At 41.0% G+C, this 18517-nt stretch overlaps 1 protein-coding gene across 1 annotated transcript in view; it reads left to right on the forward strand.

Moving 5' to 3' along the window:
- Positions 1 to 18500, forward strand: part of epha7 (eph receptor A7) — a 92196-nt gene extending 73696 nt beyond the window's left edge. The window contains exons 9-17 of the mRNA XM_087176215.1: positions 2695 to 2750; positions 5718 to 5843; positions 6282 to 6467; positions 6788 to 6849; positions 7085 to 7294; positions 8507 to 8656; positions 13580 to 13773; positions 14410 to 14565; positions 16123 to 18500. Of these exons, the coding sequence (XP_087032341.1) occupies positions 2695 to 2750; positions 5718 to 5843; positions 6282 to 6467; positions 6788 to 6849; positions 7085 to 7294; positions 8507 to 8656; positions 13580 to 13773; positions 14410 to 14565; positions 16123 to 16237 (1255 nt within the window). The 3' untranslated portion in view covers positions 16238 to 18500. The remainder of the gene's footprint in view (positions 1 to 2694; positions 2751 to 5717; positions 5844 to 6281; positions 6468 to 6787; positions 6850 to 7084; positions 7295 to 8506; positions 8657 to 13579; positions 13774 to 14409; positions 14566 to 16122) is intronic.
- Positions 18501 to 18517: the final 17 nt, after the last annotated feature.

Consider the following 18517-nt stretch of genomic DNA (forward strand, 5'->3'; position numbering starts at 1 on the left):
GTGCACCCATCATCTTGTGGCATGCTGTGCTAATGGGTTGTAATGCATCATTTTTTATTTTTTTATTTTTTATCCCTGCAGCCCCAACAAAAAAATTTTTAAGCCATTTTTTGCAGAGCCATTATGAGACAAGTACTCGAGAGCGAGAAAGCTTTGGCTCTGCATTCCTGTGTGTGACTGTGAGATCCTGAGGGCGGGATGAAGTATGGCACTGCGCTTTTTTTTCCACCATCACAAAGCACCCTGCCCATTGTCATTATCACCATTTCCTCACATACTTCAGCTGTGTTTCCATCTGCACGAACAGCATTTCATCACAGCTTGCTGTTAATGTTGGGTTCATTAGAATTAGCTTCTCCTTGCCCGCCTTCTTCTCTGAGTCATAACTTAGTCAGACCAGGATGTTACAGATGTCAGACACATCAGTGTGACTTTAACTCTCCAGTAATAGCAGAATCTGTGGTGGCAATCAAAGACAAGATCCATTAATCTGAGTAGAAATCATGTATAAAAAGACACTAATTCACTTTATCTTCAGTTTAAATAACAATCCACTTGATTATTGTTTGGACATCCAGGGTTAGAGGACAAACAGGAGCTAAAGCTAATGCTAACTTTTCCCAAAGACCAATCAATTACCTCTACATTTGGATTTTTAAACTTCTATAAACCATGGTGCAGTTCCACAAAAATGTAATATTTACATTATATAACGTAGAATTATCCAACGTTAAGCATAAGAAAAACAGAGGTCAACTTTATCTCACAGCTTACCCAGACAGAAATGTAATATATATTATATATGTCCTTATATCAAAAGTGATGTTGCTATGAATGTCACCTATAAGGTGATATATAGTTATTACAAATATACATCCTCTGGATTTCTGAAGATATAAGTTTTATATGGCACAACACAACCACATATATCAATGATATACAGTATATTTAATTTATATATATATAAGTTTAATAAAACAACACACTATATATAATACCATATATACACTATATATTTTTCTTATTAATTTCTCATTAATTTAAACAGTCAACATACATTGACAGGCTTTAGGATGGATATATAAGCATACAGTGCATAAACATATGTATTTGTATGAGCTAGACATACTGTATATGTCAAGGAATGAAATTGCCTATTGTCTAATAGGTATCATATATTATTTTACATATGTTTTTATTTTATATATATATATATATATATATATACATAGCCTATATATATTAATATATGCACATATATTACCTTTGTGTATGGGAACTCACCAACTCCATGACGACATTACGCTCCCTGCTTGCATCACCCAGGTGAACCAAGTGATGCAAACAGACATACATCCCAAAGCTGCCTGTAAACTCCCATGTCAAGATTTGGTTTTACTGACACTTACACTGAAACGCAGCTCTCCCCTGGTAAATCTAACGCCACTGCAGGTTTGTAAGATAACCATCAGTTTTAATTATTTCAACTTCCCCATGTTTTCCTGTCAGTTTTGTACAGCAGTCATCAGGTTTCCACAAACTGGCAGCTCTGCATGTAATGGAGTTCTACACTCTGTGATTGGATGCACCTTGGATGTCAGAGTCTTTAAGTTTGAATGTACACAGGCTTCTGTACTTGACTGTTTATCAGAGAAGCAGTTATGTTCATATGCAGTTGCTCGTCCTTTGTTGATTCTGTGTCTTCAGCCTGGAACATAGTCTTTGCATAAAATAAGTGAGACTTACAGCTCCCATGTTGTGAATGTATACGATGAAGAAAAACAGGAAGTGACAATCTCCATAAAAATTAGTTTTTGGTTTGTTTGTCTTAGATTATATCTCAGGAACATGGACACTGCCGTCTGTGCCAGTGGTTCTCAAACTTTTCACACAGTTATTTCAAACATACTGTCATTGTGTTACTTGTGGATGGAAATGTAATGAAAATAAATGATTCCGCTTTTTGCTGGGTGGGGACCCCCAGGAACAACCTCAAGGACCCCTGGGGGTCCCCGGACCCCACTTTGAGAACCACTGCTCCATGCATTCATATTTCAATTTCAAAATAACTGCATAAAACTTTTTGTTACATAAAACAGTACAATCAATAACACATCGGTCGATGGCATTTCTATCTTAGTGTGAATAAAGCAACATATGGCATGAGCATGAAAAGTCTCTCTTCACATTGGAAACATTAGAGTTTAAAATAACTTAACTAAAGGTTCACTTCCTGGCTTTTACAACTCAGTTCAAAATAGCTAGAGATGCCTGAGTACGATGTGTTTTGATGATGTCATAGGCCTGTATATGAAGGCAGTGAAAAACAGGATGGAGTTGTAAGAGTTAAAAAAATGCAGAGTGAACAGTGGAGACTTGTTTTCATCTATAGTAAGTGCATATCCATCACTTGTGGCTTGAGCGAACCTTCAACACGTTGATATTTATGATAAGACATGTTGAACAGTCCTCCGCAGTGTGTGTATTATCTGATATGTTGCATGAGTGAGACGCTCGAGCTACTTTTCCCAGGCTGGGCTGTTGGGTTCAGTGCTCCCGGTTTTGTTGGGAGATTTGTCAGACGCAGCGTCAGTCACCACATTAAAATTCTTTAAACTGAGGGCGTTTATTTCTCCCGCACAATCAGCTGATTCTGCCACTCTCTTCTTCTCTCTCTCCTTCCCCCTCGTGCAGACACTGCGGGTACAGCAAAGCGGATCAGGAGGGAGATGAGGAACTCTACTTCCAGTGTGAGTGCCTTCGTTCATCAGCCCAAACACACACTTTTATATGTGTATACACAAAGACAGACATTTGAAGTGCTTGCAGTAATGAACAGGAAGGGTGCCCTAAAACCTATTAGCACCCACGGGCCATGATTGTTTTATCCCAGTTCATTTGAGTCGAAGCTGGGAACAATCAGGCTAACATCTGGTGCTGATCGGCTGCGCTCAAGCTGCCGAGATGAAGAAGTCAGGAAACTACAAAGGCATGAATGTGACAGCTGTCAGGGAGGGAGTAAAGGGCTGACCCACGAGGGAGGAGGGTCCTTTAAAAATGTAAAAGCCATAACATAGATGGTTTTAACAAGTGACAGAGTTCCTGGTGTACACACAGTATGCTCTGTCGTAGGTGCTGCTTCTACGTATCTTCTATCAGTGTGAGGGTTTTTTTATTTTTTTATTTTTGTAACACTGAGACACTATTCCTAATGATGCCCCCGGAGATACAGCTGCAGCCAGCTTCCCCAAGTGGAGCCGTAATGATCCACGCTGTAGGTAAACTGCTTATTTGGAAACAAAAGGGTCAGGGGTGTCACAAAGTGTGCAGCTAGAGCAGAGGCAGCGCTGGTGAGCCCAGGTTTGGCTACCGCTAAGTATCTGCCAGATCCACCTCAGCGGCTCGCAGGTCACACCTGCTAAAGAAAGAAAGAAAGAAAGAAAAAACACACAAACAAGGCTTGTGTCGAGCTTAATGGAGGGATCTGCCATGCAATATCAAATGACGAGAGGCTGCCAGGGCGACAGAAGCCAGATAGTGTCCAAATTCAACATATAGACCCAATTTGTCTGCCATGTAGTGGCGAGGAAGTCGCGATAAGACATCTCCTATCAGATCCGCTGACATCTCGAATGGACAAAGCAATTATGTGAGAAAGTGGAGGGAAATCTCAGCTGCCCCCCCCCCCTCGCTGGAGCACAATGCATTTGTTGTATTTACACTGCTGGATTGGCCACAGTGCCGTCTCTCCAGCTGCTGAGCTCGCTGCTCAGTTGTGCTGTTTTGTCCAGTGTTTATCCAGAGTATTAAGGCTGTACTATCTCATTAAATTTTAAAGTTGACAGGTTATATTGTTATCAGTGGAATTTAAAATGCATAGTATAACAGGCCCCTTGAGTGGTCTGTTCACTTAATAGTGCATAATACTGTAATTTGCTGTTAATTTGGAGCACTCTATAAAAATGGTAACCCCCCCTACCCCGTCCGTGGCCTTTTTTCTAACCTTGTTGGTTTTTCATTATTTTCTACAAACGGCTTCCACTCTCACTTCATGGATATTCATGAAACGGTCACTTATCAGTGTTATTTGAAATTGCAAGGATTTCATTTTTAAGAAAACACTAAATGTCTCGCCCAAGGCTTCAGATTAACAAAAAAATTAAGAAACCTGGTTCCCCACCTTCCTACAAAATCTGCTTCGGTTTCATTTATAGAGACTTACTTTGTATTTCCAAGTTTTTTTTTGCAGCCCCAGTACAACAACTTCCACCAATCAGATACAAAGGCTGATGTACGGTGGCCCTGAGAGCTCAACACACCGCAGCGTAAAAAACAAAACAAAAAACACACACACGCAAATAGACAAAACACAAGCGAATTCAGAAAACATCTTCATCAATTTTACAACACATGTGCTGCAAACACACACAACACAACTAAATACAGAAAGGCACTGCAGGTAGCGCAGACGACAACAGAAGTGTTTCCAGGGGACACTAAAAAGTGATGAACCTGGCTGAGACCCACTCGTTCGACACTTTTTAATTTCAAAAGACACAAAGCGTTGAACAAGTGCGTCCCAGTCAGTGTGTTTGTGTATTTGGTTATGATTTGTCTATTGGAATGGGTTTTTTTAAAGGTCCCATACAGTCTAAAGGTAGATGTCCGTGTGTTGTTTGATTATAAATCAGGTCTAGGTTCTATATTAATACTGTACTAGAGCTCCAGAGAGAAGCCTGAGAGAGGAGATGTGAAACTACATTGAGAGGGTTTTGGGTTCTTAAAATATTTTTGTGGATAAATGGATAAAAGTGTAAAATATAGGACCTGTAAGTTGCAGTGTGTTGAGCTCTCAGGGCCACCGTACTGATGGCAGCAGAAACAACTTAACACCTGATCGTCCAATCCAAAGATCATAATCGTTTTTAAGACATTATTTTGTCATTTTATTGAAAGTTTAAAAGACATTTTGCATCTTTACCGTTTGGGTTCAAAACTTGTTCACCAGGTTGTTTATTTCCTCCACAAAATAAGTAAATTTTTTACTTGACCGTTACCTGTATGTGAATTCAAGCGGTTTGAAATCCGCTCTGTAATCTCCAGAAGGTCTGAAATTGTCTTTAAAGAGAATTCAAACCACAAAAATATTGTTTTCAAACTAAAAACATTTTAAGGTTGTAAAGTGGAACTTGAACAAGTATTTAGAAGTGCTGCTTGCAAAATTCAAATTATTACAGAGCTTCTTTCAGTCCTTCCATAAAAAATGTTTAATCACTGTCGCTTGCGCAGCTTATTGCTGTGAGCAGACTAATGTTTTTTTATCAGCTTGAGACACTCTAGAGATTTAAGAGAGTAAATCAAATTGAAAGTGTAAAAAGGGAAAATTTCGGAGTGATATCATGCAGTGTGAGCTAACGTGAGCTGGTTGTGGCAGATTCCTTTTCTCCAGCGAGCCAGTCTCAGCTGCAGCGAGGTGAAAGGTAACTGGCAGCCTCATAAAAGCCACCGCGTATGGGTTACTCAAATCTTTGCTTCCCCTTTTTTGTCATGAATTTCCCCCCTCAGCGTGTGAAAACCCCTCCTGACACTTGCCCGCTTTTACTGTTCTAGCAATTCCCCCTGAATCACTGGTCTTGGTAATCTTTTGCCTGTCAAGCGCCCGCTGGCGCGCTGTGTGCATATTTAATCGTAACAGTAATCCTCTTACCTTTCTACAGTCAAATTTCCAGGCACCAAAACCTACATCGACCCTGAAACGTACGAGGACCCGAACAGGGCTGTCCATCAATTTGCCAAGGAGTTGGATGCCTCCTGCATTAAAATCGAGCGGGTTATTGGAGCAGGTGAGCCCATCCCCGTGTCTCTCAGCTCTTGCTGTTTAGTCTCTCCGCGCTCTCATATATCACGCTGACAGCCAAATATTTACACCTTGAGTAGGGACACAGCTTTATGCATTGTATATTGATAGCGCAATTGCAAAGAGGGGAAAAAGTTCATTGCAATTAATGTGTGTCTGGTGGAGGCAGTCGCAGCCATTCCCGCAGCTGAAAAAATTGCTGCCACATGGGTTTTACAGAGGCGGTCAATGACAGTATCTATGCATCTCTAGCATGTCTTATTATAGGTCTTGGTTACACTCCCCTGAGTATAACAAGATGTCGCACTCCCGATTTGTATTCCACCACAGCACAGCTGCTTTGTCTCAAAACGCACTAATAAATTTGTCATGGTGAAGTATCACACCGATCCCCTCACTCACAAATGTTTTCATTGCCGCACAGGAGAGTTCGGGGAGGTGTGCAGCGGCCGGCTGAAGCTGCCCGGGAAGCGGGACGTGTCGGTCGCCATCAAGACCTTAAAGGTGGGCTACACCGAGAAGCAGAGACGGGACTTCCTGTGCGAGGCGAGCATCATGGGACAGTTCGACCACCCCAATGTCGTTCACTTGGAAGGCGTCGTCACGAGAGGTAAACCGTGAAGACAGTTCAAGTCCTGATCACGGAGATATATGTAGCTTTGGGAGGCAAAAGCGCCACAGTTACGAGTGACATTATATCTGATTAAATTAGCCACACTCCCTGTTTAACATTTTCTCATTTCGACACTGTAATAAAAAGAGCAGATGGTAACTTTTAATTAAAAGCCAATGAAACCCGCAGCTAAAAATAACTTGGAAGCAGTTTCGGCTCGGTCGTTTATTGTGAAGCATTTTGTAAGCAAACAAAATTTAGGTATCAATTAATCATCTCCCTTTTTGTTTTTGTGTTTTTTTTTTTTTGTTCTCCAGGAAAACCAGTCATGATTGTCATCGAGTACATGGAGAACGGCTCATTAGACGCTTTCCTCAGGGTGAGTATCACCTTCGGAGCGCATGAGGTTTAAAGCAGCATTTTTTCTAACTTCTCTAGAAAGTTTTTTTTTTTTTTTTTTTTCCCAAATTGGAGGCGGGCGAGCTGCAATATGATCTGTGCGTTGCATAAATATCATAAATCTTGTGCTAGAGCTGCTGCAGCGGCTGCTGTGACCTACATTTCCCTCATGGTCAGCGAGTATGACTGACCCGCCTGCTGCTTTCTCTGTGCAGAAACACGATGGTCAGTTCACAGTCATCCAGTTGGTGGGGATGCTGCGGGGCATAGCGGCGGGAATGAGATATCTGTCTGATATGGGATACGTCCATCGAGATCTGGCTGCGCGAAACATCCTTGTCAACAGCAATCTCGTATGTAAAGTGTCTGACTTCGGCCTGTCAAGGGTGATAGACGATGATCCGGAGGCTGTCTACACAACAACTGTGAGTCAATTAAAGCTCTCTCTCTCTGTCTCTCTCTCTCTGTCTCTCTCTCTCTCTGTCTCTCTCTCTGTCTCTCTCTCTGTACCCCGAGACCTGTCAAACTTCTCTAATCAAGTCACAGCGGCTGCATGAAAATAGAGCAGGGTGCACGCCCAGGTAGTCTGCACCACATTTCAACACAAGGCGCTGATAAATCTCTGTTTATAAAGCGTTTATACGTTACTAATTCTTTACTAATGGTCAGTAATCATTAACTAGTGCTCTATAGATCAGTTACAAGCCATTAGTTAGAACAACTTTTGGGTTGCCAGGTTGTGAAAAATCCCTTTGACTGTTCAACAACTTGAGATCAGACTCACAGAGTCAGTTTTATCTTATTGTGTGATGTCTTTTTAATTACATTTACACTTTGATTTGTTTTGATGTTTGACATTTGACTGGTTGGAAGCACTTGTATTGAAAATTGCTATACAGATAAAGTCTTACATTATTTTAATATTGTGTATTATTAAAAAATTTTATCATTTACCAAATATTAAGTCAGTTAATTACAAATGCGATGCTTCATTCATGGACATTCGTCTTGTATCAAATTCATAATATAAATCAAGCACATCTTACTAGAAGCAAAGGCTGCAACAACCAATCACAAGAGTTCGTCACAAACATCTGATGCAGCTACAATATAAATAACAAAAAAAACTGAAAACAGAGAAGAAGAAACTACATGGCAATGCAAAATAAAAAAAATTAAATCATACAAAAAAAACAATTGTCTCAGTTACTGTTGAATATAAAATATGAGGAAAGAGTTGAATATTTAATGCAAAATGAAATTTGCTGGTTGTATATTCTTGCATGTGAGAAATATCTGTGTTTTTCACTATTGTTTGAGGTTTGATAGAGCAAATGATCAATCGATCAATCAAGAAAATAATAGTCAGGTTAATAGTAGCAGCTATACTGATGTCACACAAAATAACAAGCTTTTATTGCAACTAAAAACTCTCAATTGAAAAGTATCACAGGTACAAACTTGTCAGTGCAGCTCTAATGAGGCCATTCAGTCTGCAGATGTTTTGAAGCTGTGAGTTTGAGTGTTGACCCTGTGTGTAATTGTAAAACTCTCTCTAATTGCTGTTTTAGGGGAAGATGCAGGATGTAATGAATGTGATCTTTACTCCAGCCACTGACCTGCGTTTTACTGAACAGGGCGGCAAAATCCCCGTCCGGTGGACCGCGCCAGAAGCCATCCAGTACCGTAAATTCACCTCCGCGAGTGACGTGTGGAGTTACGGTATTGTCATGTGGGAGGTCATGTCCTATGGGGAGCGGCCTTACTGGGACATGTCCAATCAAGATGTGAGTTGCTACCTGATGAGAAGTCATACAATCACAAACACTGTAACTCTGGACTACCTTATAACCAAAGAACATAATCTCTCAACCCAGTCTCACTGCAGTTCATGACATGTTGTTTATTGATTGTATTGATAACAACAGGTTGGAGAGCCAATTAGAAGAGAGCAAGCTCTGAGCCTCTTTTCTGATTGGCTGACTGTTTTCTGAGTGATCTAATAAAAATATAGCAGATTTCAGGTAAACACCTTGAGAAACCAAATCCTGCAAGGTTTGGATGGTGGGTCCAGGTGGGCGGGGCTTGGTGACTGCTTTGTTGTGACATCACAAAGTTACAGAAGTCCTGACGGCTGGTTTTAAGGCTCAGTTTCTGAATACAGGCTGTGTGCATTTCTCTGTGGACTGAGGCTTTGATACTTTCACAGTATTAATATAAAACCTAGACCTGCTTTATAATCAAACAACACATGGACATCTACCTTTAGACTGCATAGGACCTTTAACCAGCTAATGATCCAAAGAGAGGGCATGAATTGTAAAGAAAACAAGATTTTTCCAGCATTAATCTCTAATTATCCCTAATGAAGTCATCCCACCAAAACACAGAAAATCACTGACAAAAATCCCAGTTTGTGATTTTTCTTTGAGCCTTTCTCTCAAGACCCTCATGAGAGCAGCTCTGCAGGGACGGTAACCTTGGGCTTAATTAGTTCAAGAAGTCTTGCTATATTCATGGAGTTTGAATCCATTTGAAGGAGAAACAGTCCTGAAATGGGACAGGCATGAAAATGAAGTCCTGACTGAGAACACGGATTTGATGATGCTATTAATACGAATAAGAGGAGTGGAAAACTCTTGTCATGCAGAGTGCTTTTGGTTCAGATTTCTTAAGTTCATAATGACTTATGGTAATGGGAACCAGTGTGAGAGGCAGCATGGAGCCAATAACACAGCTAACATCTCGTGCATATTTTACAGTTTACAGTGAATTTACTTTGTTTTAGATGTAGAATTTTACCATTTTACACATCAGGTTCATTCACCGTGGATAGTACTCCTCAACCTGCCTTCTGTAGCTCTGCAGGAGCTTTGCAAAGTCTCAGAAAATATTCCCTCATGATGCCATTGTGACTGAAAGGATGACAGCCTTAAGCTGAAGAGATGCTATCAAATCAGTGCATTATGGGAAACATTTCAATGTTATTAGAGTTGGATCTATACCATATCGTTCTCTGCTGCACTAATTTTGACCATTATTTTTTAATCTTAATCTTTCCAGGGCCCTAACTTTAGTGAAGTGCGATACTAAATTACAGAGTAGCTCTTTAAGAAGCCCCTTTATAGTTGTTTGGACACCTTTTAAATGACATTTAGCTCACTCATTCCCTGCGAGGGAATTACTTTACACCTCTCTTATTGCACATAAAACACTGTAATAATTGCACAACATATATATTGAGTAAGTAACAAATCCTAAACATGAGTCAGCAACATCAGTTTGTACTGGTATCCCAAGGTAATATGACTCTTATTTTTTATCTAAGTGATACAGTCGAACTGCAGTCAACCATAAAACAGTCAAAACAAGACTTTCCAGCTCCTGTAGCAATGCAGCTAAAAAGAAAAGAATACACACATAATACAAACAGTGACACTGCTTCAAGCTCCCACCTCACTGCTGATGTTATGAAACTCAATGCACCAGAGCTGGAAGGGGAAATTTGAAAATTTCGTAATTAAATAAGATAATGTATCTTTAAAGGTGCCGAATGATAAAACTAATTTGAGTCGTGAATCTGAGATGGGTAATCATGATTCATAATCATCGTGATCATTTTTATACCCATCCCTGTCTCCCCATCAGCTAAATTGTTGAGTGCTGACTCCATGACATTGCCCACACTTTTCTTCCTCAAAGAACACTTCTGCGTTTTTAGTCCCACACATCTTTTTTTTTTTTTTTTTTAACAAATGTCACAAATTGCTATAATGATTGACTCACCCGCAGTTCTCTGAGTGCTGTTGCCTGCTTTCCTGCCAACTCCCACAGAGAGCGTCCAACTGTGCCAGACCACTTGAAGCTTTTCCTTATTGTCGGACACTTGACACATTTTGATTGATGGCAGAAGGCGAGCTAGTCCTGGCTTTAAGATTCCTGCATGGCGCCCGGTGTTCAGTACTCACGGCATCAGGGCTAAACATGATTAAGATTCTCGGGTGCTCCGGAGCAGAGGCCTGCTGATTGAACAATCAGATGTTAGAAATGCTAAACAAGATGTCCGGCCATTAAATTGGTGCATGTGGCGTTTTGCTACTTGACAGACATCAATGTCAGAAATCTTTTTTGTGCTTTGTCAAGACGTCAGCAAACATCCTCCGGGGATGCTGGAAGAACATTATTTGCATTTTCCCCCCAACAGTTTCAGTGTTTTGACACCTTTTCCCTCCATGACTCATTCTTGTCTGAGAGGTCCTGACATGAATAGCTGATGAATATACGCAGAAACAAAGGAAGAGGAGCAAGACGCTTAAATCAAGGTGCCCACTGCACCTACTGTTGTCATGGCATTGACTTCTAATGAAGTCGTGCTAAACTGCTTGCATCATGCTTGCTTTTCTGTTGTTTATCGGAGACTTACGTATAAACAATGTGGGACATTAATCTCAGGGAAACAACTCTGTCTGCACTGTGGCATATATCTTAGTAAATGTCTGCAATGCAACCAGAAGCATGACCCTGTAGTGCCTTGAAGGTTATCAGTAAAATCTTACAATCAATTCTAAAACTCGCAGTCGACCAGTAAAGCTAGACAAGGATTGGCGTAATATGATTCCATCTCCTAAAGTGTTTCTGTAAAAGCCCAGTCGTAGCTTTTAGCGCTGACTGAGTGAAGGCAGGAGATTGTTTTCTTCCTGAGCCCGGTGAGAGCAGAGATGCACTAATCAAGCTGAGGCAAAATAAAGAGCATGCATAACCTTTTCAGGATCAGTAAATGATAGCTTGATGAATGAAGTTGAATAAATTACACAACCTTTTTTAACATGACCATCAAAGTAAAGTTCATTTATTATTTTCATTTATTACACGATGGATCTCATTTCCTTTGTCTTTGCCGTTATCACCTATGAATTATGATAACATTTTCCTCAGCAGCTTCACTGATGAGATGTAGAGACTAGTTAGACAAAGCTTTGTGCGCTGGGAATAAACAAGCAGTTTACCTAGGCAATTGACTATTGAAGCAGACACTTTGGCTGCATTTGCATTCAGAATCTCTTCCAAATAAGTGGTTTAGAAAATGAGGATGAACAGGGCATTTGTTTAAAACATGTCCGAATGTGTGAAAACAACAGAGATCTCAGCAATCAAAATGGAGAATTAAATGTCACCGTAACTGATTGAAATGATGGAGACTAAACAACATGACTAAAACAAAGCCAAGTTCTGGCAATTTCATATCACACTTCCACAAACTTTGGGGAACTTGTGAAAGACAAGAGTCCAAAAAAAGAAAAGAAAAGAAAAGAAAAAGTTAAAATCGATTGCTGTAGAGGCGCATATATCCCTTTTAATCCCTAGAATGGGTCACATTCCAAAATTGCTGGATCCTACACTTCCCATAATATGATTATGTAGCATCTTCGCTTAGACCTCCTCCCCGCCTGGTAAATCCCCACGCCTTTCAAACTCCATGCCCCCACTAAAAGTCTCCAATGTCAAGATGAAATACGTGGGTGATGGCACATGAGTAATTCTTTCAGACTTGACAGAGACGTTAGACAACGGTAAAATTGACATGGACATAACACAAACTTGGTGAATCGTTCAGTCAATAATTTTGCGGACAGCGCTTGACAAATACAAATGGAGATCATTAATAGCTGTAGCAGGGGGCAGATACAGAGTAGATAGATCTCGGCAGCCTCATTTAGAAAGAGGAATACTTAGATAGTTAGTATCTGAGTGGAATATTGGTGGGATGGGGTATGATCAGAAACTTGTTTCACCCTCAGTCCAGCTACTTTCACACATTGACACACAACCACCCAATCCAGCCCTTTATTCTTCAGAGTACAACATTCTTTTGATGATTAAGCCACAACACAGTTTATTACACACCTGGCGATTAAAGGATGAAATGTGCATTAGGAACAGTAAATTATTGACCTTGCCAGAAGGGGTTGGAGTTAAGATGACACTAAAGACTGATACTAAAATTTTAGGTTTAGACCAAAGGCTTCTAATACAGGGTTTGAGGTTAATGATTTGGGTGATACCTGAGGCTGATATCAAATTGTTTGAGGTTAGGGTTATGGTGATACTAAAGGTTGATACCAAGTGGATCGGAGTAAGGGTGATACTAAATGTTTTGGGGTAAGGGTTAGGGTGATTTCAAGGGGTTTGAGTTTAGAGTTAGGGTGAAACTAAAGGCTGACACGAAATGGTTTATGGTCAGAGTGACACCAAAAGGTTATGGCCAGAGGTTTGGGATTAGAATGATACTAAAAGAGTTTGGCGTAAGTGTTATGATGGTACTAAAGGCCGATATCAAGAGGTTTGAGTTTAGGGTTAGGGTGATACTAAAGGGTTTGGGGTAAAGGTTAGGATGTTATTAAAGGCCAATATCAAGGGGTTTGAGCTTAGGGTTAAGGTGAAACTAAAGGCTGATACGAAATAGTTAAGGGTTAGGGTGATACTAAAGGGTTTGGGGTAAGGGTGATATCAAAGGGTTTGACTTTAGGATTAGGGTGACACTAAAGTCTGATACAAAATGGTTTATCGTCAGAGTGACTGAAGTATGGACTAAGTATGTTATGGATAGGGGTTGGTGGTTAGGATGATGCTAAAGGTTGATACCAAGTGGTTTGGGGTTAAAGTGATGCTAGGTGCTGATACTAATGATCCATCTGTTTTGTATTCTCCAGGTCATAAAGGCAATAGAGGAGGGCTACCGTCTTCCAGCCCCCATGGACTGTCCACCAGGCCTGCATCAGTTAATGCTCGACTGCTGGCAGAAAGACAGAGCCGAACGTCCCAAATTTGATCAGATAGTTGGCATCCTTGATAAGATGATCCGTAACCCTAACACCTTGAAAACCCCAGTGGGAACATGTACAAGGTGAGGAAATAAAAAAAAACCCAGAATGATTCATTTTAAAATCTGGCTTCATACGATAACGAATTCTAACTTTTATTTTAGTGCATTAGTGGATGATCCAAAGCGTCCAGTGGATGATTTAGCTTCTGTAGTTCACAGATGAAAGATAAATCCCAGGGGATCGATACCCCAAAGCAGCTTCCATGACTTTATGGTCAATAGCAGGGCTTTTAAATCAATCTCTATAATGAGTTCCTGGTACTTTAAAGTGCAGCGGGGACTCCAGACCTCACTTTGACGTCTGTCAAATGAATTCTATTTGCAGTCAGAACGTACTTTCCCGAGGTGAGATTGAGACTCAGAGGTTACAACTGGTTAAAAGGCACTTTACTATATGGAGACTATATGGCTTGGGTGTATTCAGATTGAAAAGATATTGACCAAAATATTTTTCAGAAGCAGAAAGCTGACACGCTGCATCTGTTTGTGAATTTTGTATTGATTGAAGCCAACATTCAGCTAGTTTCTCCCCTTCTTGCAATTTGCTGCACCGCTGGAAGCCTTTGGTCGTCGCTTTGTCTCATCTCCTGCTTGATTGTGTTTTCGGCGTTCTCTTTTCACATAAGACATAAACATCTCTCTGTGCTCTTCCCGCAGACCAATTAGTCCACTGTTAGATCAGAGCACACCAGACTTCACCGCTTTCCGCTCAGTGGGAGAGTGGCTGGAAGCCATCAAGATGGAACGATACAGAGACAACTTCACAGCAGCTGGCTACAGTTCCCTGGAATCTGTGGCCAGGATGTCAATCGAGTGAGTAGATACGAACACCTGAAGGGGTTAAGCATCGGTAGTGAACATTAATACCAGCCGCATTTAGAGATCTCACTTACACTTTCTTCCATCTGAGCAGGAGTAAATGGATCTACCCTGTTGCATTTTACATTCAAGTCGAGCGTTGGTTGACTCGCCGCCATCCCTTGAGGTTTACGAGTTAATGTAACTTTATGTCAAACATTGGCCCGAGCAGATAAACAGGCCTTTATTTCTAATTCCCCTTGTTTTATTAATGTAGTTTATCATGTTTTAGTCATTAACCTCCTTGTTTATTGACTCTGCTGTTCCTCCTGTTTTAATTTTCTCTTAATGCAAACTAAAGACTTACCTGTTTTATTGATGAAGTCAATAAAGTGTACATTTCCACAGAACTAATTCCTTCAGTTTAAAAGCAGTCAAGTTGTATCCACTGCTTTATTGCTCTGACTGTGTCTTTACATCAGAAAAAAAAATGTTTTCAGTCACTAATTCCTTCTCATCACTTCTACTTTGCCGTATTTTTGCCGTAGTGAGTGTTAAGCTAACATTACTGTTACGTTTTTTACGCAGCTCTTTCACATTAAAAGTCTCAGCAGCTCAAAGGGCGAGATTCTTCCCTTTCCCTCTTTTGGCTTTTAAAGCAGTGGTTCTCAGTATTGGTTTTCACCATAATTCCATCCATAAGTAATACAATGACAGAATGTGTGACTGTGGGTTTTAATACTTTCAAATCCGACCCACGGCCCTTTGCTGCAAAAGTAAAAATGGCGTGACTCTTGTTGTTCTCTCCTACTTAGCATGCATTTGTAAAAGACTCAGACTTGAAACCTCTCACCTGGTCAGTGAATCATGTAGGCCTTAGGTAGATTTGGATCAACAGTCACCCAGTTAAACATCGGCAATGAGGGCTGAGTCACAGTAGTCCCAACCACCAGTGACTTATTCAGCTGTAATATTGCAACTGAGTTCCTCACTTCCTGTTTGCTCAACCAATTTTTGAATCTACAGCTTTTTTTTTCTAGAAAGCACAGTTAGCTGAGGGCTACTCTACTTTACTGTACAACAGATCCAAAATCCATAACCTCACAAGATAAAACATGTTGTAAAATATTAAAGATACAAGATCTGTGTGAAGTGTTCTCACCATATCATATTGAAGGTCCTTATAGTGTGTCTACATCTGAAACAGCACGAGTCAGTGTGAAGTCTTGGCTGTGACTTTTCATTCTTATTGGCTGAGAACACGAGCATCAGCCCAGACTGCGGTTTGCCCTCGAGTTGTTACTGAGAGTTTCCAGTCACATCATGTGTCAACATCCATTTCCACATCCCCATAAAACGTTCAAAGGTTCAGAGTAAACTTTCCGAGCATATTACCCAAGAAATAAATGAAACTTTACACTCCTTCGGATCGTCTTTCTTGCGCTACATCATTTGAAATTGATGTTAAAATGCATTATTGAGACTCCTTCCGCACGATTACAAAAGTCCTGAAGCATGCTTTGTCCCGTACTGTGGTCCGGTGCATTGACCGTTGGTTGTCCTCTCTTGCAGGGACGTGATGAGCTTGGGGATCACGCTGGTGGGCCATCAGAAAAAGATCATGAGCAGCATACAGACTATGAGAGCCCAGATGCTCCATCTCCACGGCACGGGTGTCCAGGTGTGACTGGGACGGGCCACCACCACCTCAGTACGGGGGTCAAAACGAAACCAGAACTGATCCGGAGCAGCGCCTGGGACGTAACCGGGGATAATGGTCAAAGTAAACAGACATCTGCTATGTCTGACTCTTCCGGCTGCGTCCGGAGCGAAATCATTCCTTTGTTCCTCATTGAAGGATTGTGGTCTTCAAAGGGCACTAAAGAGAGGAAAAGGGCAAAAAAAAAAAAAAAAAAAAACGGCAACAAAAAAAGAAACTACCTGGACGAGACTTTTTCTTTAGTTTTTTTTTTTCCTTTATTACTTTTTAAGAGGCGCTTACAAACTCAACCACATATCAAACGGCACATTGGAGAGGAGTTTGACGCTTACGTTTCTCTAACTTAATGAATGATTTAAGTGCACACCACGGCGATGGAGTTCCTTTAAAAAGAACAAAAAAAAACAAAACAAAAAAAACATCTTGTCTACTTGCAATCTGTGTTTTCTAATTTGTTAATTTCTCTTTGTATCTGCCACCGTGACATGTTGTTGCGCATGCAGCGATTCTTTTGATTTTTGGACTTGACAACAGGGTAAACTCTCTTTTCTCCTAAAACAGAGGGGAACTTTTTAGGTGCAGATTCCAAGGTACCTTTTTTTGTTTTTCTTTTTTGTGCTGAGACACGCTGGACTGTTTGAACCGTTTGCAGTGTTTTCATGGTATCCTCAAAAGTGCGTGTTCGCCGCCTACAGGAGTGACTTTTTGACGTGGTTTCAATTTTTTTTTTTTTTTTTTTAATCAAGGAATTTTTTCGAAGAGTGCAACACTGAGGAGACGCGAGACGTGAGCTGTTCTCCGAATCACCAGACTTCTTTTATATCAGAGTAGCAATATCCTTTGTCTTAGTGTTCACTACAGGAAACACGGAAACCGTTAACTTGGTTATTGAGTAGAATGTTTTAGCACTGTTGAAAGATTGTATTGAAATTGGAGCCGCCGCATGTTGTTTTGCCTAAAATGTCGCACACAAATGTTGGTGCATTGTACAATTTTTTTAAAGGGTGGATCCAAGAAAGGTGTAGACGTAATACTGCCTTAAAATGTGTTTGAGTATTGCCGCTATTTTAGGCACTTCAATGGCAATGCTTTCTGCGGAGGGTGGACAAACTCCCTGTTTTTATTTTTTCTTTTGTTTGTTTTTTTTTTGTAGTTTTCTTTTTATCTGGAACTTGACCTGGTCAGATCAAGTTCACGAACACGATTTAATGCCACGAGTGACAGTCAGCGAAGAAGAGACGAACTAAACAGAGCAATAATTACCAGGTAGAAATGGTCCTCACCTGAATTTTTTTTTTTTTTGGTGCTAGGTGTAAACGCATGTGTGTGCTGTGCTGAGACAAAAACCCCTTTGGAAATATTCAGTCATCGCTAGAAAAGGAGAGAACCCAGGTAGCAAAATAAATCCGGCCACATGCTTGTCGCCGTCTCGCCCAGGGTACGACGGGTTTCACGGCCCGGATCTGGCCCATATACAGCATGACTGCGAGATGCTACCTCCACATCTGGACCGATGCTGGCACACACACAGAAAACTTTCCTGGCTGTCAGCCGACACTGGAGGATAAAAGCCAGAATCAGCCCAGATGTGGAGGTATATATGGGCCAGACTTGGGCCAAGGATTCAGGCATATGTTGGGCCACAAGTTTCATTTTGCTCTCTGGAAAGGAAAGGAAAAGGAAAGAAAAGGAAAAGAAAGGAATGTACCTCTTTGACCTAAAAAAAAAAGAAAAAAGAAAATGGTTTGGGAATGTGCTCAGAAAAACTGCTGTGCCAAGTCATCAGACAAAATAATCATAGTCGTGTTTTTGCCACTTGATATGCTAAACGTTTGATGAAAATCTAACACGGCATGGAAGTGTTGAACCGAGTGGCTGCAGAGATGAAAGAGGCAACATTCGAAACACTAGAAAGGTGCCAATTAGCCTTGCTGACATCATCTTCTGACACCAGTGCGCCGCCCAGAAATCAAAAGAGCCCCCTTCAGGGTTCTGGGTATGAAAATGCTGGGGACCAAATAACCAGAGCTCGTGTCAGACGCGGATCGTGCTGTTGAATTTCCCATCATCCCCGGCTCCGTCGGCCGCCACCACGCAGCTTCTCCCTTGTTTATTCATGCGTCTCCGCCGCTCTTCCCCCTCACAGGCACAGATAAAAGTTAAAGTGTCTCTTAAGATTTGCTCCTCTTTTCTTCCACGCAGCTTTGTATGGAGAACAGAGGCGAGGCGAGGCGGGGGGGGGGGTTT

This window comes from Seriola lalandi, unplaced genomic scaffold (genome assembly GCF_002814215.2).
Source record: "Seriola lalandi dorsalis isolate HSWRI2012SDOR001 ecotype SW California unplaced genomic scaffold, Sedor1 jcf7180002054544, whole genome shotgun sequence".
Lineage (NCBI taxonomy): Eukaryota > Metazoa > Chordata > Actinopteri > Carangiformes > Carangidae > Seriola > Seriola lalandi.